This window comes from Symphalangus syndactylus, chromosome 12, assembly GCF_028878055.3.
Source record: "Symphalangus syndactylus isolate Jambi chromosome 12, NHGRI_mSymSyn1-v2.1_pri, whole genome shotgun sequence".
Classification (NCBI taxonomy): domain Eukaryota; kingdom Metazoa; phylum Chordata; class Mammalia; order Primates; family Hylobatidae; genus Symphalangus; species Symphalangus syndactylus.
The window spans coordinates 135238719-135263008 of NC_072441.2; the positions used below are offsets into that span (position 1 = coordinate 135238719).

Sequence of the window (24290 nt, forward strand, 5' to 3'; positions counted from 1 at the left end):
GGTCCCCAGGACCACCCCAGAGTAGTAATTTACTTGTGTCACCTGTCACCTCTATGCCTTCCGTGATGGCCTCTAGGGCCGTCTTTGTATGGCCTGATTAAGGTCCTACATCTTAGGATGTAGTAATTTACTTGTGTCACCTGTCACCTCTATGCCTTCCAGTGATGGCCTCTAGGGCCTGATTAAGGTCCTACAAAGATCTCACTTTGTTAAGAAGGTATACTTAGTTTGTACTTAGTTCGTCAAGTCAGGTGGGGTTTTTTTCTGGTGCCCTGCTGCCCCTCCCAGCGCACATGTGGCTAGCTGTAAGGGCCCAGTGTGTTTACAGGTTTATCAACAAGAGCTCAGTGGGTGGTGTGAAAAGGTGGTGAGTTCTGTCTCATGTTTCTGGAGTTGAGCACAGATGGGGCTTCCCAGTGTTGTGCTTTCCTGTGACAACTTCCTTTTGTCACTGCAATGCTATTTCAGGCACAGGAATATGGCATGAGGGCCCTCAGTCTAGCTAAAGAACAGCAGCTTGATGTCCATGAGCAAAGCACCATTCAAGAGTTACTGAATCTCATTTCAACTGAAGACCATCCCATTACTTAGTGACCCATGAGCTCTGCATCAAGGGTTATTCCAGGGACTACTGAAGATCTAATATATTCCAGCCTTGCACAACTGCTTTGAGGTACTGTAGACTGCCGAAGTTTCTACCCTCTTCCCCTGGGATTGCACACATAGCTGTTCTTTTTTTCTTACACAGCATATTAAGGGAATATAAAGCTTTAGGCATAGAAATCACTAAAAACTGTGTTTGTCATGACCTTTGTACTTGATTTATCATGACTTTGTATGACTGAGTAATATGTAGTCAGATCACTAATATGGTATTTGTAATTAAACTACAAATAGTTTGTCATTTCCCAGAAGTCTCCCAACAATGCATGTTTCATACACTTTTGCTAAAGGAGGGGTAAAGGAGGGGGTAGGGAATAACGCTATATTGGAACAAAGTTTCTCTGTTCTTAATTCTATGCTGGAATTAACTTAGCGTTAATCTGAGGTAGACTGTGATAAAGTACCCATTATAATAGAGCAATCACTAAGAAAATAACTCTAAAAATAGTTAAAAATCAACAAAGGGATTACAATGGTATGCTAGAAAATATCCACTTAAAGAAAAGGTGAGATAGAGGAACAAAAAGGACATGAGACACATAGAAAACAAATAGCAAAATACAGGCATAAATTAGACATAAGGTCTTTCTGTGCCAGAGTAGGCCCCTGGGCCTGTCAAGGAGCTTCAGTATGGATTGACTGAGATGCCATTCCAGGGTGGTATCTTTCTTATCTCAGACAATAATTTGAAGCAGATGTGGGCCATCTATACAGTCTAGGGGAGAGGCACTCTGAAAGATCCCCTGTGAGGGAGAGAACAGAGGGTGAGCCTTGGACTCAGACATGCCTGAGCTCAAATTCCAGCTCTCTCACATCATTGGTTTGTGACCTTGATCTCCCCATAGCCTCATCCATTACTATTGTAAAATGGCCCAGATGTGGCCACAGCTGTATCAGCTCATCCCATCTTGATGACTCTGGTAATTTAGCGTATCCTTTTTTTTCTCCTTTAGTTCCTCTCCAGACTTGCCAAGCAGCATTTTGCTTCATGAGTAGATCTGCACCCAGGGAGAAGATATGCAGGTCAAGAACCTGTCAGAGAGTTTTATGTTCCTCACTGTAAATTAATTCACTCAGACACATATAATAAAAATAAGTCAGATGGGTCACCCTTCCCCTTCAGGTAAAATCAGCTGGAAACCACCCCCACCACCCCCCCGCTCCCATGCCCCCTCCTTCCATACTTCTGGGCATTCTTATGCTTCTCCATGATGGCTATGAAGTCCCAGGGGCTTACTTGTCTTTCAGCCATCTCTTGATCTAATTTTCAGCCTCAGATGAATTCTCATTCTCCAGTCAACATTGTGTAGCACTTTCTTCTTCTCTTTAAAGACAGAGCGCCTTCTTCTTATCTCTTAACCCGTAACCCCAAATATGAGTCAGCTCTTTCAAATAGACTCTTAATGAAGACTGGAGGGTTAAGGAGGAGGATCAACAACTCTTCAGCAGATAATTTAAAAGAAAATATTAGAACTTACCTATTCTAAAAACATTCTAAAAAGTCCATTTTACTAGACTCTCACTCTGTTCTTTATTCCTTGGCCTCTTTCTGCCTTCTTACTCCTGTCTTATCCTCCCTGAATTTCTGTTCATTAACGCTTCTGCATTGAATAAATTTATAAAGTTATTGTTTAAATTTATTGTTTCTATTTTTTATTTTTATTTATTTATTTATTTATTTATTTATTTATTTATTTATTTATTTTTGAGATGCAGTCTCGCTCTGTCGCCCAGGCTGGAGTGCAGTGGTGTGATCTCAGCTCACTGCAAGCTCTGCCTCCCAGGTTCACGCCATTCTCCTGCCTCAGCCTCCTGAGTAGCTGGGACTACAGGGACCCACCACCACACCCGGCTAATTTTTTGTATTTTTTTTTAGCAGAGATGGGGTTTCACCGTGTTAGCCAGGATGGTCTTGATCTCCTGACCTCATGATCTGCTCGCCTCGGTCTCCCAAAGTGCTGGGATTACAGGTGTGAGCCACCGCGCCCAGCCAATTTATTGTTTCTATTGACTGATTTACTTCTTGGCTATAGACCATAATTTTCTGCTTTTTTTCACACTTAGTAATTTAATTTTCAGTTTTTCTTCTTTTCTAACATATGCATTTAAGGCTATAAATTTTACTATATATACTGCTTTAGCTGATCCCATATATTTTAAAAATGCAGTATTTTATTTTTCTAAATGTTTCTTATTTTTTATGACTCATGAGTCACTTAGAAATACGACTCTTAATTTCCAAAAGAGAAGTCCTAAAACAACCTCTTTGCTATTGATTTCTAGCTTTATTGAGGTCCTAGAACATACTGTATATAATTTTGATTTTTAGAAATGTTCTTTATAGAATGTGGTCAATATTTTAAGTGTTCTGTGTGTGCTAGAAAATAATGAAGTTATTGGGAGCAGTGCCCCTTAAGTCAAGTTTATTCATATTTTCAATTCTTGCATATTTTTGCTGACTTTTTGTTCATTTCTAAGAAAGGTATAAAATCTGTCCACTAACATTGTGGATTTATCTATTTCTCCTTGTAGCCCTGTTAGTTTTTGCTTTATATATATACACATATATAATATATATGTGTGTGTGTGTATATATGTATTATATATATATATATTTTTTTTTTTTTTTTTTGAGACGGAGTCTCACTCTATCGCCCAGCCTAGAGTGGAGTGGTGCGATCTTGGCTCACTGCAACCTCTGCCACCTGGGTTCAAGTGATTCTCCTGCCTCAGCCTCCCAAGTAGCTGGGATTACAGGTATGTGCCACCATGCTCGGCTAATTTTTGTATTTTTAGTAGAGACTATCTTGGCCAGGCTGGTCTTGAATGCCTGACCTCGTGATCCACCTGCCTTGGCTTCCCAAAGTGCTGGGATTACAGGCGTGAGCCACTGCGCCTGGCCTGCTTTTGCTTTATGTTTTTTGAGGCTTTGTTATTGGGTGTCTACACATTTAAATATTGTATTTCCTAGTGAATGGAATTTTTTTGTATTATGAAGTGTGATTCTGTTTATCTCTAGTAATGTTTTGGGCCTTAGAGTTTATTTTGGTCTCATATTAATATAGCTGCATTCACTTCCTTTGGGGCTGGATTGCTCGTTATCAGCTAGGCATCATCACCATTCCCTTCATCATTTACCTCTGCTTCTAAGGGGAAGCTTAGAGCTATAGTTCTCAGTATCCCTCTCCTTTTATGATTCTGGATAACATTCTGTCAATGAGGGCCAACTGCTCAAAATTTGGAAACTGCGTAAGGAGCAACCATTTACCTTCCTGCGAGTCATCCACTGTTGTTTTCCTGGATGCAGATTTCCTGTGGAAGCAGCTTGCTGCCCTTTGCCCCCTGATCTTGATCTCCCAGCTACTTCAAAGATTGTGTATGCCTCTAATTCTCTATATTAAATAAACTTCTTTATTCAAAATGCCTAGGGAGGTTTCTGTTTTCCTGACTAAACTCTGACTGAAACTCTTGATATTTCTTCCAAACAATCTATATGTCTCCTATACTACCAAACAATCTATATCCTTAGAGGGGTTCTCACTATGTTTTGCAGGCTGGATTTGAACTCCTGGGGTCAAGAGATCCTTCTGCCCCAGCCCCCTGGGTAGTGGAATTGGGGCAGGCACCGCTGGGCCCAGCTCATAATGTTTGTGATGCATCTCTTGTAAAAATAATATGATTAGATGTTTTTATATCTGTCATTCTTAAAGAATCATTTAGTCCATTTACATTTTGTTTACACACTAAATGATTTGGGTTTTTAAAAGTTGTTGGAGTTTAATCTATGATCTTATTTTATGCCTTCTATTTGTTCTGCATGTTCTATTTTTTCCTTTTCTTTCTTTTGGATTGATTACATATTTTTTCTCCTTCCATTTCTTCCACTCTGCGAGTTTGTAGTTTATATTCTGTGTTTCTGTTCTTTTAGTGATTGCCCCAGAAATCCAAGCATTTGTTCCTTACTTATCAAAATTTAAAGTCATTTGGGAAACCCTCATCCCTGACAATAGAAGGTCTTTAGAATCTTTTAACTATATTTACCTCCCGCTAACTTATACCTTCTTATTATCTATTTCAAATATACCTTAAACTCATGTCATAATTATTTTGTAAAGTCATCATGTTCCTTCTTTTCACATCTTCCATCTCGGCTCACATTACTGATAAATATTTCAGTATTTCCTATAGTGAGGGCCTAAAGATGGCAAATTCTCAGATTTTCTTTCTTTCATTAATTCGAAAATGTTATTTTGCCCTAATTTTTTTTTACTCTTCAATGAAAACGTATTTCATTTTTATATATGATTTACTGATGCAGGAAATCATCTCAGTTGTGAACAGCTCTACAAAATGTGGTTTACTTGGCCGGACGCAGTGGCTCACGCCTGTAATCCCAGCACTTTGGGAGGCTGAGGCGGGTGGATCATGAGGTCAGGAGATCGAGACCATCCTGGCTAACAGGTGAAACCCTGTTTCTACTAAAAATACAAAAAAATTAGCCGGGCATCATGGCGGGCGCCTGTAGTCCCAGCTACTTGGGGGGCTGAGGCAGGAGAATTGCTTGAACCTTGGAGGTGGAGGCTGCAGTGAGCTGAGATTATGCCACTGCACTCCAGCCTGGCAACAGAGTTAGACTCTGTCTCAAAAAAACAAACAAACAAAAAGAAAGAAAAAGAAAAGAAAAGAAGCCTGGGTTCAGAGATAAATTTGAAAGTATCACGTACATGGTAATTAATACCAAGCCAATGGAGATCATGTAGGGATGAAACCTGCAGCTGAGGAATAGAAGAAAGCCTAAGGAAACGCCGGAGGAAACATTTAATGGAGAAGAGGTGAACCCAGCACAGGAGGCTGAGGTAATTTCAGACTTACTCAGCCTACTCACACAAAGAATTCCTATAATACCTTTCGCCCAGATCTCCCAAATGTTAATGTCTTACCACATTTGCTTTATTTTCTCTCTCTAGAAACCCATTATTTTCTGAGCCATTTGAAAGTAAATTGCAGACATGATGTCCCTCTATCCCTTGATATTTAATGTGTATTTTCTAAAAACAAGGACACATTCTTACATATTCTTATTAGAACAATCACCAAAATGAGGAAATTGACATTGATATGATACTATCAGGCAATACAGTACAGACCAATTGTCTTAATAATGTCCTTTAGAGCAGAAGAAAATCCCTGGGCAGGCAGTGTGCTCAGCTGCCACTTCTCTTTAGTCAGAGGAGTGCCTTTAGATGTGACACAAGTGCTGCCACTCCAAGGTTCCCTGACCCATCTCATGAGAATTTCAGCCAGAATTTTCTAACAAAAGATGCTTAGGCCCTTGGGGAGCTCTAAAGAGCTGTGATTCACCGAGAGTACAGTAGACCTAAGGTTAGTGGAAGAGCGATCATTTCTGAGAGAAGCCTCTCACCAGATTTAAGAAGTGCCATTAGTGAAAGCAGCAGCTGCAGGAAAAGCAGCAGATACCAGCGTGATAGACAAGTGGGTGCCAGCAGCATGAAGCTGGGAGAGTCCTAGAGGGACACCATGTGACTCTGGGAAGTAGAAGGGGAAGTATCACAGGCTTATTCTTCGAGGAGAGGAAATCCCAAGATCCCGCAACTTGGAAAGGCATCTGCAGCCAGCCTGAACATCTCTCCACCTGTGCCCCTGCCGCATGGTTTCTGCCAGAGCCACCGTCAAGAGGGTAGGGAAGCCATCAGCAACCTTTCCAAAGTACTTCCTTTCCCACCAAATATGCTGGTCTACCATGGAGCTAAATGCAGTTCTCTTTGAGACAATGGGGGAATTTGAATATGCACTGGGAATTAGATGGTATCAAGGGATTATTGCTAATCTTTTTATATGTGGTAAAGGCAAATGGAAACGTCCTTTTCTCGGGAGTTTACTATTCTCTCCACTTTTGTGTAGTTTGACGATTTTCATGTAAGAGAAGAAAGAAACATAGGCCACATTCCCCAGTGTTTGGGTTCAAGGACAATATGAATGGTACATAATGTCATACCCCAAATCATCCTCGGCTGCAGCAATCAGGCACTATCCCTTTGATGCTCTGACCTCAGTTTGGACTCCCTGACCCTCAGAAGCTGGGGAATAGCCTTAGTTCAAGGGTCTTGAGACTTGTTTTGACTGTTAGTCCCCCAGGGTCTTATCACTGCTTCTCCCAGGAAGCCTCTTGAAATGTCAGGCAAACACAAGTCCTGAGGGCCCTGCCTGACCTGTCAGAGTTCTTCTGGTGAGTACACAGATTCTTTCAATCCCCTGAGACCCCTTACTGCACCACACAGCCATTTTAAACAGCTTTCAGCTCTCACTTGCTATTTGAATCTTAATTCAAATGTCAGCCCAGGAGAGCACGCTGAGCAGGCCCGTGACAAGCTCACGCCATCTGCATTGGTATTTTCCTCCATCATCTTGACAGTTGAGAGCTGGCAGTATTACAATTCAGACGGCAGTCTGCGTTTGAAAGGAAAATTATAGTTTTTCAGAATGCAGCTGGTGTGCAAGTGAATAGGGTAAAGTTTCTTCTGTGAAGCCTTTTCCTCATTTTATGATATGAAAATAATAAAATGTAGATTCAGCATGTGATTCTTACAAGAACCACCAAAAGGCACAGAATTTTGGGGACAAAGGCAAACAAAGCATTCTGTTCCATAGTAATAATTTTAATAAAAAGCAAAAACAGCAAAACAATCATTTATAAATGATTTCTTCTCTGTTGGAGAAGTTAACACTGTTATTGCTATATAAACCACTTGGAAATGAGCTATTTTGGTGCCTAGTTAAGATGTATTCTTTTCAGCACATTTTCATTTTGCCAGTTAGGCAGGAAAAACTACAGTCCACTTTCCTGGAGGGAATTTAGCGGAACTACTGCCCACAGGTGACAGTGAACTTCACAAACACTCCAATAAGTTTAGTAGCAAAGTAAACATCTTTCTCAAGTGTTAAAACCACAGAAGTTAGACAGAACAAGCAGAGAAACAGTCTTTTAGGTGTTAAACTTCATGCCACTTGTGCACATTACACTAGGACACTTGCTTCTGAGAAATACAACACAAATGCTACCTTCCTGGAACTAAGATGTTTCAGTGCTCATGTGTATCAATTTCTTCTCTCTGTCGCCCAGCAGCAGTGGTGTGCTGACAAATGTTTAACAACCAGCTCTTGGGGAGGGGGGGTCTTGATATAGAGTGTTTGCCAATCTCTGTGGTGTAAGTACTCTCAATAGGGCCAGTTCTCCAGCTACCGATGTGATGTCACTGAATGGTCAGGTTGGGAAGAGATGTGCAATAGCACGCCATTATATGGTAGCACACCATACCAATACAATAGATGTCAGTATCCTCAAGAACATAGATAATAGTAAAATAATTAGGAAGTGATGAGTTTTGAGTATTTATTACTGTTTTTAACATACTTTATTTAATTGTAGGTTAATATAATCTCTAATGGTCACTGTGGCTGTGTTTACCAACCAGCTTACAAAATTCCTGAAAATTGAACAATCCACTCTCATGGGCCAGTGCAAACCACTTCAGCACACCACTGGAACTCGGGACCTCAAGGTGGGACTAAGCAAACAGGGCATCTGCCTAGTCCTGCCTCCACAGTGACCTTTATTAGCTCTGTAGAATGGATAAGGGCCCCAGCTCTCCCCTTACAGATCAGTGTTCCTTCTAAATAGGAGATTATGGGAGTCCCACTCCGGATAGGCCCAGGACAGCAGAATTTTAGCGGCTTTATTGGTTAGTTCCATCTGATCTCAGGGCTGTCATCCCTGCCAAGTCCAGATGGTGCTGTCAGACTATCAGAGTTCCCCACACAGCCCCTCCTCCCCCCAGCCTTCTGCACTCCCCTCACCCTCCATTTGACAGGTTTAATTCACGTCCCTGGCACCACCTCCTTCCATTTGATGCGAAGCCAGCAAACCTAATACAGGAAGCGCCAAAAAACCCAGGTGCTAAATCATCCAAGGTCAGGCTGCTTTCCAGGTCAGCTTTCCAGCCTCCCAGTTGTCTGAGGCAGTCTCTCCTCCAGGATTTTTCTTAGCCAAATACGTTCGCTAGATCTTGCACATAGCGTCATAAAATCTGAAGGATGGATGGGACCTTCCAGTCATTAGCCTGAACCACAGAATGCTTGAGCTGCCGCCAGCCCTGCCCCCAGCAGCTCTTTTTCCCAGCTGTAAAGCTGCTGTCTGCCAGCTTTTATCCCTTGGCACTGAGCCATGATCTCAAGAAGGCGATGCTTGTGTTGCTCACAGTGGGGGAAGCAAGAGGAAAGGAACTTATGGAAAGCCAGGCATGTGGTTAAGTGCGACACATTCAAGTTTGTTTATTTATCACATTTATAGGTGGCAAAATTAAGGTTTAACAAGTTGAAGTAAAGCGTCCCTGGGTCACACAAGCTTTAAGTTACCTGGATTTGAACTGGATCAGACTCAGACTAGTACCATTCACATTAGCCCACGCTGCCTTCCAAAGGGTGTGCCCCTGACAACGAGTGCTGAATATGGTCATTGTGATGCCTGGCTTGTGTAGTGGAAATAAAAAATGCATCACCTTAAGAGGTGGGTCGAATTCCCCTTGAGGAGGGTACGGTCTTTGTCCAGGAAAATGCTTTTAATAAGCCACCTATGGTAAAATGTGAAGTCATGACGGTAAGGGTGTTGGCAGGAATCAAATTAAGAAAAGGAATGGCTATCCATCCGGTTGTATGTGAGAATACAAATGGATCTGCTCTGTCCCAAGGACAAGAGACAGGGACCATGTGGAGTGGAAGGTGAGTGGAGATTCCTCCATAGTATATAAAAAGAACATTCTATAAATGGGGTGCCGACTCTGCACTGTTGTAGCATCTGCCATTCCTTCCCACGTCACTGAGACACACGCAGGCACACACACTCACTTGCTTGAATTTTGCTATGTGGAAATGGGCGAGGGAACTGAGCTTCATGTCTCAGCTGATGCATTGCAGGGATAAGACGCTATTTAAAATGAGGTAGCAGAAGTGTGGAGTCAGCAGTGGCTGCAAAAATATGTCTTTGAGAAATCACAGAAATCTAGAGGTTCAGAAACAGAGCCCAGTTATCAGACCTCTCTGGATGTCAAGAGGCAGGGAGCCCTCAGCTGACATTTGGGTTACAATAGGGATGAATCTGTGCCTAATGTCTGGCTGCAAGGAGGACGCCCTGTGGAACAGAAAGTGGGGGGAAACTTTTGACCTTTTTGCTGATTGAAACTGGAGCATGTGCATCAAACAGGATTTCTTCTTGGGTGTGCCTAATGCAATAGGTTTAGGAGCTGCAAACCCTTGGGTTCCAGGACATTCCGCAGTGAGGGAACATCAGCCAAATTGGAGCCAAATAAGCTTTCAGTTAGCTTGGCATGGGCTTTCTTCCTGAAAGTGTGGGGTAGAGTTAAATGGTCTTGGCTGGTCTAAAGACGGTGCAGGCCATGAGCCAGCTTGCATCATGGAAATATACATGTCTTTGGCGCTCTCACCTAGAAGCCATCCAAGTGCTGAACCCTTGACAGCTGGCACATCAACACCGTGTTGATCCAGAACAGAGGCTCATCAGAAGGGGAGGAGGTGGAGGGTAGGCCCAGGATGGGAGCACATGCTAGATTCCAAGGAGGGACGGAGCTTCCTCCGGCAGTATGCCAAAGTGGATGAGGAATCAGATTGCCTGAGTCCAGCCTTGCTATTGACTGGCAAGTGACCATGGCCTCTGGAACTAAGATTCCCTATGTATAAAATGGGGGACTAGACTGGTCTCCAAAATGCTATTTCCATGGTCTCAAATGGGGCTCATAAGCGACTTTCTTAGTGTTGCCCTGGAGCCCCAGAGAACATGAACCTCACAGCAAAATTACCAAACCAGGTTGGAATGCCAGCACAAGGCTTGAGATGGTGCATATTGGCACAGGAACTGTACCTGGAGAAGGAAATGGAAAGGCTTAAAAGAAGAAAGTTTTCACATTCAGCCCTGTGGTGTGAGGAGGGAGGGCTGCAGTCTAGCCGTAGACCTGGAATGGAGGCATGATTTAGTTTTAGGAAAAGATTAAAACAGTGTATCCCTTAGAAGAATCATCTTCCAGGTAACATTTTAAGGTAACAATCTGTACTGACCTTGAGTCTCAGAGGTAGAGTCAAAAATAGTCCCAGATCTATGAACATTCACTTTAGGGACAGTGACAAATATGGCTATTTTCAGGGGCCTTCCCAAGACATCCACTCAGACTACTGGCAAATAGGCTTACCTCCAGTTGCAAAGGAAAATATTAAACTGTAGTGACTTGACTAAGGTTGGATTTATTCTCTGACCTGACTCCTTCAGCTGACCTGCTAAGGCTGTGCCTGCACACAATATTCCAGTTCATTAGCCTCTGGGAGGGTCAGCTTTTATTTGGGTGGTCCTAAAACTCCCCAGCCAACTGCTTACGTCTTCCTCAGATTTGCATTCAGTGTTCTCAAGACCAGCATTCCTCAGGATTTAAAGAAGGGAGGAAGCACATCTCCCCCACTTCTCCAGGGTGGATGGAAATCCATGCATCTCATTATCTTTATGCAGAACAGCTTCAAAGACATCTACCTCAGATCAATACATATTCATGATTCTTTCATTAAAACAGCCCACAGAAGGGCCATTTTTTCCTCCTTCCTACTAGAATTCCAAATGATCCCAATTTTTTGTTTCTTTCACAAAACTATTCCAGACCTTTCCCTTTTCCCTTTCCTCCTCTCCTGGCCCCCAGGGTCATGGAATCTCCTTTTAGCTGGAAGCAATGGGCCTGCAATTGTGACACTAGTGGCTTATGATCTACTTATATTGTTTCTGAGATCCTAAAGACCTAAAGCCCCAAATCCTCATTCTGGCAACCCCATACCCGATCAGAAAAACAGCATGAAGACATTTTTCCCAAGTGCAGAATCGTATATTCTGAGTGACTGAGCTATTGGCATTCAAGTTTTGACCAGTTTCAAGATGCTACTACCAGATAATGGGAAGACCATATACAGACACTGCAATCTATGTTACATAAGGAAGACTTCGTCAGTTGGTATACAAGAGTGGAGAGTTTCGGGTTATATACGATACATCCAGAAGGCTGTTTGAATACACAAAGCGCCTTACTCCTTTCAGGTCTTAAGTTTCCCTGGCTGGAAATGAGGCCTCTGAGAAGCTGCATTCCTTTCTCGGGGTCCCTACCACTGTTTGGTGTGCTAATGCCAAGAATGTATGGCTTTTTTTTTTTTTTTTTCAGACGGAGTCTTGCTCTGTCACCCAGGCTGGAGTGCAGTGGCACGATCTCCGCTGACTGCAAACTCCTCCTCCGGGTTCACGCCATTCTCCTGCCTCAGCCTCCCAAGTAGCTGGGACTACAGGTGCCCGCCACCATGCCCGACTAATTTTTTGTTCACTGTGTGAGCCAGGATGGTCTCGATCTCCTGACCTCGTGATCCGCCCGCCTCGGCCTCCCAAAGTGCTGAGATTACAGGCGTGAGCCACCATGCCCGGCCTGGCCTTTTTCTTTAAGGAGTGATGGGAAACTGTTATAAAATCAGATGTGGGAGGTGCTCTACTACCATTAATTTACATGCACCAGTCTCACTTCAGCCTCAAAGAGGTAAACAAATGAGGCATTTTCTCTGTCTGAATGAAACATGGAGACACAGAGTTCCTGTGATTGCACAAGGTCAGCTGTTCAAGCGGAGAACCAGAACCAGGCTCTGGCTCTGCACTTCATGTTCCTTTAGCAGGCCTGTGGCCAGCTGTGACAAGTATAGCCTGGCCACCTGGCTGAGGCTCACAGAGCCCACAGCCAGCATGGTATGGGAAATCCTGGATTGGGGCTGGTTGTGGTCCAGCTATGATCCAGCTTTCTCCACTTCTAGACAGGGCGAGTGCCAGGCAATGAAGCCAATGACTGCAGATGTCACTCACAGCTGGAAAATGGGCCTCTTTTGGCAAAGGAATCTGGAAGCACTCTCTAGCTGCTCTGCTCAGGCTGGGGCCCTTCTAGCCTCCTTTTAGATAAAGTGGGGAGACTAGATTCACACCAAACAGTGGAAACGAGGGAATGCAGCTTCCAGACGATCATCACTTGGTTAAGTTTGCACAGAAAGTGTAACCAGTTCCAGTGAGAACAAGCCTAAAGCTGTCCGTCTTTTAAAGCCACCCTGAGTGGTAAAGATAAGGTACATATCTTAACCTATATAAAGGTGAAGTATTATTTTTCAACTGTACAAGACACATTACTAGGGTTACAGTTCAGTGGCATGCACCTTATGTTGGACTGCATTTAAACTACAACTGTGTAGTGTGACATCTCCATTACATGGCACCAAACATTTGTCAATTGTACAACTATTACTTGGTGAGATCTGGTTTTAACTACAATACTTTAAAAGCCAATTTCTATTTAAATGTGTTACGAAAAAATGCAATAGCTTAACTTTATACACATTTTACATTTATGGCAGAGTAAGTACAGTAATTTCTGCACCCGAATGGGTAGTGTTGCCTTTGAAGTAGTCACCTTGGGAAGATGTATGTTTATTCCAGTGAAGCTGACCTTACACAGAACATTTCTTCCTAGAACCCTCTTTAGAAACTGTCAACTTGTAAGGGTCTTCAGTGTTGGTAAATCTTTGTCCTTTAAGGGTAGATTTTTTGAGGAATGATTTTTTTTTTTTAACAGCTACAGAGCATTAGAAAATAAGTCTGCTAAATAAAATGGGCGATGAAGCTCAGGATTATCTTGGTGGGCAGGAGGAGGGGATGGATAAAACACAAGGTCTGACTATAAAGTTGCAGGGCCTCTTGCCTTGCATGGCTTCAAAGGTAATCCCAAAGGGGAACCCTAAGTGTTCTTGGCACATGCAACATCAAGAAAACAACTCCAGTTATGCTAACTCTTGAGTGCACATGTTCTAGTGTATTTGGTTAAAAAGGTGGCTTTGTTCATTTTCAGTCATATTTCATATAAGCAGAAATGGAAAACTCCATCGCTTGATTTCTCCCAAGGGAAAGATCTCATTTACTGCTTAGAGAATTAAAATGAAAAGCACTTGGTGTCATGTCTACATTAGCCCCCCGCCCCCACAAAATGTGCAATGAGTAATTCCTGATACCTGAGTCTTCCCCGTTTGGAAAAGTGGGTAAGGACAGGTGTCTGGATCCTAGATCAAAGTAGAGTTTCAAGGGGATTGGAGTGTTTCCAATGGCTCCCATCTACTCAACAGACCTACAACACCCACTCATACAAGGAAACCTCCTACAGCTAAGCAGTACACAAAGTTTCAGTAGAGGAGGGGAAGAATGATGATCTCCAAGTAGCTTTCTATGGTAAAAACCCACTGGCTTCTGGATGACAAGTGAACAGAGTCCATTGAAAAAGAAAGTCCATGGTGTTAGATTCTAGTGCACGCTTAAGAAATAAACTGAGTGGCCGCTAGCTCATTGAAGTGCATTTCCAGCTGAGGCCAAAGGCAGCAAAGGTGCAAGAAGCTGCTAGAGCTGACACTAGTTGAAGCAGGGTCTATAAATTCAGAGTGGCAAAGCAATTTGTAGAAAGGCCCAGTTACAAAGCAGGACATTTGCCAACCTGTGAAGTCAAAGAACGTTCAATCTCACTTTCTACAAAGTGCTTCATTGAAAATGCTAATGAGGAAGCTCCCTAAAACACCATATCCTGAGTGTCGGAGAAATATGGTCAAGATGGTGATTGATGGGGAGCAGAGATCGATCCTCTAATAGTGTTTGAACTGTGTATTTTCCAAGCATCACACACACACTTAGTGAAGAACCTATTACTGCAGTCACATTCCACCTCGTCTGCACATGCTTCCATCCCGTGGTTGCTTTTGAGTACATAATTCCAAGAGCCATTTCGAGCTAATGGGTTCTACTGCTAAAAGTCAGAAGCAACAGCAGAGTCAGTGCCTTAGAGTCAGCCGTAATAGCCACGTGCTCACAGCAGACATCAGTCTCATATTGATCAGTCGGGACGTTGTTCTTGGTGAGTGTTTTTATATTTGTCTTTGTAAAAACCACAAAGCTAGGCCATTTGCTTAAATCATCGTTAGAAAAAATGCTGAGTGCCCAGATGGGATTTCTAGTTTCTGTGCAAATGAAATCACATTAGTCCAGATTTTATTCACTCAAAACTACTAGGGAAGCAGTAGGATTTGGTTTAAATGCTGCCAAAAAGCAGGAATTCACTTAAGTTTTAATTCAGAAGCAATCCTGTTGTTAATGTTGTAGCCAGGTTCGGGCAGCATGGAGGGTGGGGCCCCCATTGTGCTTGCTGAGGAATCCCGGATCTCTACCAGTTCAGGCTCACTTTCGCTAGAGGTAGACCCACTGTTGATGGCATAGACGCTCTCTGCAACTCCCTGAGCTGAAGCACAGCCATCCGGCTCGTTCTTCTCCCTCGGACTCGACAGTCCTGGGAGGACAGCCATCTTTCCAGTCTGCCTATTTGGCAGCAAGGACATGGTATAGTCTGCAATGATCCCACCCACATCTAAGTTGCATGCCTGGTCGAAGGCTAGGAAGCCGACATTAGCGTTTGCCTCACACACCACAAAGGAGCCATCGTCCATGATAAGGAGATCAATGCCACAGAAGTCCATGCCTAGGATGTTGGACACCTGAATAGCCAACTGCTTGCCTTGTTCTGTCAGCGGACACATGACGCCCACGCCACCTGTGGGGAAAGCACAGTGATGTAAAGGTGACAACTGAGAAGTCAGATGACTCTTCAAAGAAGAGGCAGGGATCTGCCCAGAAGGGGCAGAAAGACAGGCTCGATTAATCACAAAAGGTCTGGATGGAAATCAGTACACCTTGGGAAAACAATACGGCCATTTTTTATCTAGTCTTAAAAATGCTGATTTCCTCTGACTCAGCCATCCTACTACCAAGGAAATAATCTTATATATGGGGAAAAAAAGCTTTATGCACAAAGATGTTGATGGCAGTATTACTTAAAATACAAATCATAGAGCCAGGTACATGATGGGCACTTAATAAATACTCAATAAATATTGAAGAAATGAAAAATTATAATCTAAATCTCTCACAATAGAGAAAAACAGTGTATTTTACAGCCATTAATAATAATACCAGCTGGGTACAATGACTCACGCCTGTAATCCCAGCACTTTGGGAGGCTGACGTGAGAGGATTGCTTGAGGCCAAGAGTTTGGACCAGCCTGGGCAACACAGCGAGACCCCATCTCTAAAAAAAAATAATAATAAAACTAGGTGGGTATGGTGGCTTGCTGTAGGATTCCTCCCACCCCAGCTGCAGTTCCAGCTACTTGGGAGGCTGGGGTGGGAGGAACCCTAGAGGTCAGGAGTTTGAGGCTGCAGTGAGCCATGATCGTGCCACTCCACGCCAGCCTGTATGACAGAGTAAAACCCTGTTCCAAAAATAAATAATGCCCACAGAGAGCTTGTAATTACATGGGAAAACAGGGGATTAAAGACCATACAATATGACCATAACTAAGCAAAAAGAGATTTCTCAGAAGAAAAGACTAAAGAATGACACCAAAATATTAACAGTAGTTGTCTCTAAATGGTGGGGATGATACATACCTTTTTCATTTGACTTTGCTGTATTTTCCAAATTTTCTTTTTTTTTTTTTTTTTTTTTTTGAGAGAGTCTTACTCTGTCACCTAGGCTGAAGTGCAGTAGTGTGATCCTGACTCACTGCAACCTCCGCCTCCTGGGTTCAAGCAATTCTCCTCCTGCCTCAGCCTCCTGAGTAGATGGGACTACAGGTGCCCGCCAATACACCCAGCTAATTGTTGTATTTTTAGTAGACAAGGGTTTCACCATGTTGGCCAGGCTAATTTCGAACTCCTGACCTCAGGTGATCCACCTGCCTTGGCCTACCAAAGTGCTGGAATTTCAGGTGTGAGCCACTGCGCCTGGCCATATTTTCTGAATTTTCTATACTGAGAATGTATTCTTCTCATGATTAGAACAAATAAAATTAACTTATTTATTTATTTATTTTATTTATTTGAGACACAGTCTCACTCTGTCGCCCAGGCTGGAATGCAATGGCACGATCTCAGCTCACTGCAACCTCTGCCTCCCGGGTTCAAGCGATTCTCCTGCCTCAGCCTCCCAAGTAGCCAGAACTACAGGCACATGCCACCACGCCCAGCTAATTTTTGTATTTTTAGTAGAGACGGCTTTCACCACCTTGGCCAAGATGATCTTGATCTCTTGACCTTGTGATCTGCCCGCCTTGGCCTCCCAAAGTGCTGGGATTACAGGGGTAAGCCACCACACCTGGCCAACTTACTGATTTTTAAGAAGAGAGATGGCTCCTTCTTCCATCTTTCTGTGCTGACAGAATGGTGCACATCAGTGTCCTGGCTGATGCTCTCAAGAGCATCACCAAAGCCAAAAAGAGGCAAATGCCAGGTTCTTATTAGGCCATGCTCCAAAGTCATCATCTGGTTTCTAACTGATGACAAAGCATAGTTACGTTGGTAAATCTGAAATCACTGATGATCACAGAGCTGGGAAAATTGTTGTGAACCTCACAGGCAGGTTAAACAAGTGGGGAGTGAACAGCCCCAGTCTGATGTGCAATTTGAAGATCTAGAAAAATGGCAGAATAATCTGCTCCCATTCCATCAGTTTGGTTTCACTGTACTGACAACCTCAGCTGGCATCACGGCCATCATGGCCTGTGAAGAAGTAAGATGAAAATACACAGGTGGGAAAATCCTGGGATATTTTTCTAGGGATGTAATAGATACTAATATTTATAAATAAAATGCCTCAATGGACCAAAAAAAAAGAGACAGAGAGAGAGATAGAAAGGACTGAGACAAAATCCTGTACCAAGGACAGAGACTGATTCCCCTTACTTTGCTAAAAAGCTAGGACTTCAGATTTGTCTCCAGTTAGTCTCCTTGGAAAGATTTAAGAATTGTATTCTCAGGTCGAATAACTAGTGTCTTTACCTTAACAATGTCCCTTCCCACCTATGACACTGTATCTAAAAAAAGGCTATAAAACAGTTTTAAAACACCTCACCAAGAAAAGCAACATGGATAAATTATAAAGCCACCTGGTTACGAATGAATGGATTTTGTAAGGTAACTAAAAAAGTCAAAATGATAACACACAAGGTTTAACACTTTGGCACTAAGCATGATGATCATGAAAATGCCTGTAATCCCAGCACTTTAGGAGGCTGAGGCAGGCAGATCACGAGGTCAGGAGATCGAGACCATCCTGGCTAACACAGTGAATCCCCGTCTCTACTAAAAATACAAAAAATTAGTCGGGCATGGTGGTGTGCACCTGTAGTCCCAGCTACTCGGGAGGCTGAGGCAGGAGAATGGCATGAACCCGGGAGGCAGAGCTTGCAATGAGCGGAGATTGTGCCACTGCACTCCAGCCTGGGTGACAGAGTGAGACTCTGTCTCCAAAATAAGTAATAAACAAATAAATAAATAAACAAACAAACACAAAAATCAGCCAGGTGTGGTGGTACACACCTATAATCCCAATTACTCTGGTGGCTGAGACATAAGAATTGCTTGAACCTGGGAGGCGGAGGTTGCAGTGAGCTGGGATCATGCCTCTGCATTCTGGCCTGGGCAATAGAGCAAGACTGTCTCAAAAAAAAAAAAAAAAAAAAAAAAAAAAGAAAAGAAAATGAGATAACATGTAAGGTACTTAGTAGTGTGTCAACCTGCATCTAGCATTTGACACCAACACACCACTTTATCACAATTATCTTATAATTCCCTCTTCTTCTTCTTTTTTTTTTTTTTTAAGAGATAGGGTCTCACTCTGTTGCCCAGGCTGGAGTCCTACGGCGGAATCATAGCTCACTGCAGCCTCAAACTCCTGGGCTCAAAGGATCCTTTCACCTCAGCTTCATGAGTTCAGCTGGGACTACAGGCATGTGCTACTGCACTTGGCTAACTTTTAAAAAAAATTTTGCAGAGATGGGGTCTCACTTTATTGTCCAGGCTGGTCTCAAACTCCTGGCTTTAAGTGATCCTCCTGCCTTGGCCCTCCAAAATGCTGGGATTACAGGCATAAGCCACCACACCTGGCCCATATGTCTTCTTTATGGGACCACGTGCTACCCGAGGGCAAGGGCTCTCTCATCATCTCTACGCTCCCGGCATCCCTCGCAGAATCTGTTCCTGGAAATGCTCAATGACTATCAATGAAAGAAGTGCCAGACAGTGTCTAAGCCTCTTTATTAGTCACTGGACTTGGTATACTCATATGGTGATTTAGGAAATAATAACTAGTGATTGTGATTTTTTTTCCTATTACCAACATATAAACTCATTCAATGAGGTTGACAATAGCTTTCTGTGATGGGCACAAGAACTTACATCCCTCTTGGAGTATCTCCATTCAGTACAACAGAAAACAAACTTTATCAATGGGTTAATGGGATGGGTTTATGCATTCGACCAAAGCATAAACTATAGCTTTCTAATAGCATCATACAAAAAGGAAAACATTTCCATTAAAATATAAAAGGAAAATATGATATTTCTCCTGTATCACTTCAGACTCTTACTATTTTTTTTGCCTGAGCTGTTGCAACAGCTTCAAATCTCACCTCCCTGCCTCCCACTTTATGCCGTTATTCCACCCTTTACCCAGATGGGAGTTTTTCTCTAACGTCGGTCCTCATGTCACTCCCTTTTAAAGTCTTAACACCTAGAGGACAGGGTTCAGGCCTCCATGTCCTGACACTCCTTGCCTGACCTCTGCCACAGTGCTTACACTTGTACGCTCCCCTCCAGGATTGCTTGCTGCCATAGGAAATAGTTTCTTCCTCATTCTCCTCTGTGAGATCCTGGTGTCTAGCAGAGGGTCTGACAAGACAGTAGGGATCGATATACATTTGCTGAATGGGTCCAAATACCCGAATGAAACCCTGTGCTTTTATACCTTACCGAGAGAGCAGTTGCTCTGCATCCGTCCATCAGTGGAGCAGCGAAGCATAGAGCCTATGACCTGGCCCCCTACCACCACCACCCGGATGTCCTTTCCATGGGACTCCTTCACGTACTTCTGGAACAGGTAGGGCACATCGTGGCGGATCAGATGGCAGATGTCAGAGAGGTGATGTTTATCTCTTGCCAGAAAAACAGCTTTTCCTTTAAGAAGAAAAAGAGCAAGAGAAGGGGTTAGAGAAGCCTCTGGACTCTGTACTTGCCATCTGGCCTCATTGTCCATAGAGTCATCAGTTCTCTCTGAACTTGCCTCACTTTGGTCCCTTCTATTTCTCTGCTAGACTTTTGCTTCTTATCAAATGACCACGGAACCTTACTTTCCCTTAACTTTCCTCAGGTCCTAATACCCTCTCCCTCCACCATCATTCTTTTTGAAATGACTTAATGATTATTCCAGAAACACAGGGAAAGAGCCAAAATAGAATCCCAAGGATCTAATCAATTCAGTCCCCAAAACAGTTAATTAGCATCTCCCATCACCCCCAGGATGCTGATTAGGCAGGATCCACATCTAACTCATTTTAAAAAAATTCCTCAGACCTAACACTGGGCTGGATGCACAGGGCAGATGCCAATTAATGTTTGTAGAACACAATTTATTGAACATACTTTAGAGAAATTCCAAGTCTGGATGGAGAGAGATCCCAAAAAAAAGGTAGCACAGAGTGATATAACATCAAGAGAGGTCTATGCATAATTCTGCGGGAGCTCAAAGGAGGGAACCACTGACAGGCATCCTTCCTTTTAGACATAAAGTTATTATATTTGGCTATACCCATGTAATTCTGAAAGGAATGGCCTATGCCTCTATTGATCTCTGCAGAAAGCATTCCTTCTTGATTCTAAATTCTTTATTTTCTGTTCAAATTGCCTACACTTTTGTAATTATTTAGCATCAGCTTTTTTTTTTTTTTTTTTTTTGAGACAGAGTCTCGCTCTGTCACCCAGGCTATAGTGCAGTGGCGCGATCTTGACTCACTGCAACCTCCACCTCCCGGTTTCAAGCAATTCTCCTGCCTTAGCCTCTGGAGTACCTGGGATTACAGGCACGCATGCCTAGCAAATTTTTGTATTTTTAGTAGATACGAGGTTTCACCATGTTGGCCAGGCTGGTCTCGAACTCCTGGCCTCAAGTGATCTGCCTGCCTCAGCCTCCCAAAGTGCTGGGATTACAGGTGTGAGTCACCATGCCCGGCCAACATCGGCTTTTCCATTGATATATTAGTTAACAGACCTGAGCAGGGGTTCTGATAAGTTTGCTCTGCAAATCTGACATGAGCATGCCCAGTCTGAGCATTCTTTTCAGCAAATATAGAACAAAGAGGTGGTTTTCCTAAGCTTTGGGTCACCATCTTACAAGGACTGCAACTCTTCTGAAGTCCTAATAAAAAGACCAGTCCCAGGCCAGGTGCAGTGGCTCACGCCTGACATCCGAGCACTTTGGGAGGCTGAGGTGGGCAGATCACCTCAGGTCAGGAGTTTAAGACCAGCCTGACCAACATGCAGAAACCCCATCTCTACTACAAATACAAAATTAGCTGGGCATGGTGGTGCATGCCTATAATCCCAGCTACTCGGGATGCAGAGGCAGGAGAATCGCTTGAACCCGGGAGGCAGAGAGGCTGTGGTGAGCCAAGATTGTGCCATTGAACTCCAGACTGGGCAACAAGAGCAAAACTTCATCTCAAAAACAAACAAACAAACAAACAAACAAACACAGTCCCTAGTGGTACATAAAACTGAAAAGTAAATTCCAAAACATGTTATAACCAGGATGCAATCATTCCCAAGATGACTGGACCCTAGACACCTGACAGAGCTGGAGGAGTTCGGCCACGTGATCTGAAGATGTCCACATGGCAGGTGACAGGAGAGTGTGCAGGTAAGTGGGTGTCAGTGTCAGGGAGGCTGGATAGGGCCCAGCAAGGGTTCACAAGAGGAAAATGGAGAGGCCCCAGCAAGTGTGGATGATGCAGCATCAGTGTTTCCTGTCTTCAATCAATGAGTGTGGGGCAAGCAGATACACATCTGATGCCAGGAGATCTGGAGATCTGGCTTCTGGCAACAGATGGCTGGGATTCAGGTATATGCACTGGGTTCTCCGGACATTAGGTAGGATTTTCAGCAGAGATGGGGCCTAGAGATAGGAACTGGGTTTCTTGGTTTCGGATACAGAAGTTCTAATATGGGGGTCAGTCTGCAGTTAATAAAGGAGCTACAGTTTTAAGGCAAGAAGGAAAAAAGGAGAGAAAGGCAGTAAGATTGGTTAATTATGTACTAAGTGCCAAGCACTTTGATTTTTTATTATTTCACTTATACTTCATGCTAGCCCTAGGAAGCCATTATAACAAGGATGGTTAATCCCATTTGAGGGAAAAAGGGTCCAATCTCAAAACTTACTATAAAGTTACAGTAATCAAGACAGTGTGGCTTGGCATATAGAACTGTATCAAAAGAATAAAATTAAGAGCCCAGAAATAAACCTTCATGCACATGGTGAACTGATTTTTGACAAGGGTTCCAACAGCTTTTAGTGGGGGAATGAACAGGATCTTCAACAAATGGTACTGGGAAAACTGGATACCCACATTCAAAAGAATAAAGTTGAACCCCTACCTCATACCATACATAAAAATTAACTCAAAATGGATCAAAGACTCAAAGGTAAGGGCTGAAACTATGAAGCTTTTAGAAGGCAACATAAATGTAAATCTGTGTGGCTTTGAATTAGGCAAGCACAAAATGACATCAAAAGCATATGGAAACAAAAAAAATAGACAAGTTAGATTTTACCAAAATAAAAAATTTCAGTGCATCAAAGATACTATATCAAGAAATGAAAAGACAACCTATGGTAATGGGAAAAACATGTTCAAACATGTTATTATATATCTAATAAGGATTTAGAATCTACATTATATGGCTGGGTGCAGTAGCTCACGCCTGTAATCCCAGCATTTTGGGAGGCCGAGGTGGGTGGATGGCTTGAGTCCAGGAGTTTGAGACCGGACTGGGCAACATGACAAAATCTCATCTCTATAAAAAATGCAAAAATCAGCCAGGCATGGTGGCACATGCCTATAGTCCCAGCTATTTGGGAGGCTGAGGCAGGAGGATCCTTTGAGCCCAGGATGCAGAGGCGCAGTGAGACAAGACTGCACCATTGCAGTCCAGTGAGAGCATATCACAAAAAAAAAAAAAAAAAGAATCTACATTATACAAGAACCCTTCAAATTCGACAATAAAAAGACAAAAAACCCAGTTAAAAAGTGGGCAAAGGATATGAAAAAACATTCCTCCAAAGAAGATACACAAATGGCCAACAAGCACATGAAAAGATGTTCAACATCATTAGTCTTTGGGTAAATGCAAATCGAAACCACAATGAGATACCATTTCACACTCACTAGATAGCTATAATAAACATACATACATACATACATACATACATAACAAATAACAAGTGATGGTGAGGATATGGAGAAATTGGAACCCTCAAACATTGCTGGTGGAAATGTAAAATGTGATACAGCCATACAACAGTCATATTACTAAGTCACAAAAAGATAAACTAGTGTTACTTGCTACAACATGGATGAACCTTGAAAACATCATGCTAAGTGAAAGAAGCCAGACACAAAAGTCCACATACTGTATAAATCCATTCATATAAAATAGCCAAAACAGGCAAATCTATAGTAACAGAAAGTATTATTAATAATAGGTCAGTGGTTGCCAGGGACTGAGGGAGAGGCAATCGGGACTAACTACTACTAGGTATGAGGCTTCTTTTGGGGGTAATGGAAATGTTCTGAAATTAAGTAGTGGTAATAGTTGTAAAACACAGTGAGTACACTAAAATCCAGTGAATTTTACACTTTGCACTGGTAACTTTTTTATGTGAATTGTATTACCATTTTTTAAATTTCCAAAACATTATGTATTATATTTAATTTCTGTTTGCTGTCTTACCTTTCTACAATGTAAGCTACTCGAGGGCAGGAACTTTTGTTCTTATCTGTATCCCCAAAGCCTGGAATAGTGCCTGGCATTTTGTAGACACTCAATAAATATGTGAATTTTATGTTATGTGTATTTTACCACAATAAAAATGACTAGTTGAAAGGCTTGTTGAAATTGAGCTCAGTAGCACATCTGCCCCGCACTAAGAGTCCCGCTTTGCCACCCAGGCTCCTTTCTCTGCTCCTCAACATGACTCATCTATGCTCACAGGTTGCGTTGCCTACCCTTGCTTCTGTGTGTTGCTCACTCACTTCTGCCAATTCAAATTCTACACTTCCACTGAAGTCTCCTTTTCTTCCAGTGAAGACTTCATGGCAGAATTGTCCCCTCCCTCCTGTAGGCTCAAACAGACCCCTGGGAATACTTGCTTTATCAGTGATCACCCTGCAATGCAACTGTGTCTACACATTTGAGCTCCTTGAGATCAGTGACTGGGTCTAGTTTTTTTGTTTGTTTGTTTTTTCGAGACATGGTCTCGCTCTGTCGCCCAGGATGGAGTGCTGTGTAGCTCATTTCTATGCATAGTCCCTATACCATAGTAGTTGCTCACTACGTATCT

At 42.8% G+C, this 24290-nt stretch overlaps 2 protein-coding genes across 9 annotated transcripts in view; one reads left to right on the top strand and one right to left on the bottom strand.

Annotated features, from left to right (window-relative positions):
- The window catches only part of ZMYND12 (zinc finger MYND-type containing 12), a 33793-nt gene extending 31494 nt beyond the window's left edge, over positions 1-2299 (top strand). For 5 of the 8 annotated variants that reach the window (XM_055255703.2, XM_055255701.2, XM_055255702.2 and 2 more), the window contains one exon: positions 469-908. In XM_055255703.2, coding sequence (XP_055111678.1) covers positions 469-591 — 123 coding nt within the window. In that variant the 3' untranslated portion in view covers positions 592-908. Of the gene's footprint in view, positions 1-468; positions 909-1616 lie in introns of those variants that run through there. The other 3 variants (XR_008652961.2, XR_010117687.1, XR_010117688.1) reach the window with 1 other exon arrangement.
- A 6683-nt stretch (positions 2300-8982) lies between these two features.
- RIMKLA (ribosomal modification protein rimK like family member A) overlaps positions 8983-24290 on the bottom strand; it is a 39819-nt gene continuing 24511 nt past the window's right edge. The window contains exons 4-5 of the mRNA XM_055255485.2: positions 19649-19852; positions 8983-15392 (exon numbers count right to left, since the gene is read on the bottom strand). Of these exons, the coding sequence (XP_055111460.1) occupies positions 14902-15392; positions 19649-19852 (695 nt within the window). The 3' untranslated portion in view covers positions 8983-14901. The remainder of the gene's footprint in view (positions 15393-19648; positions 19853-24290) is intronic.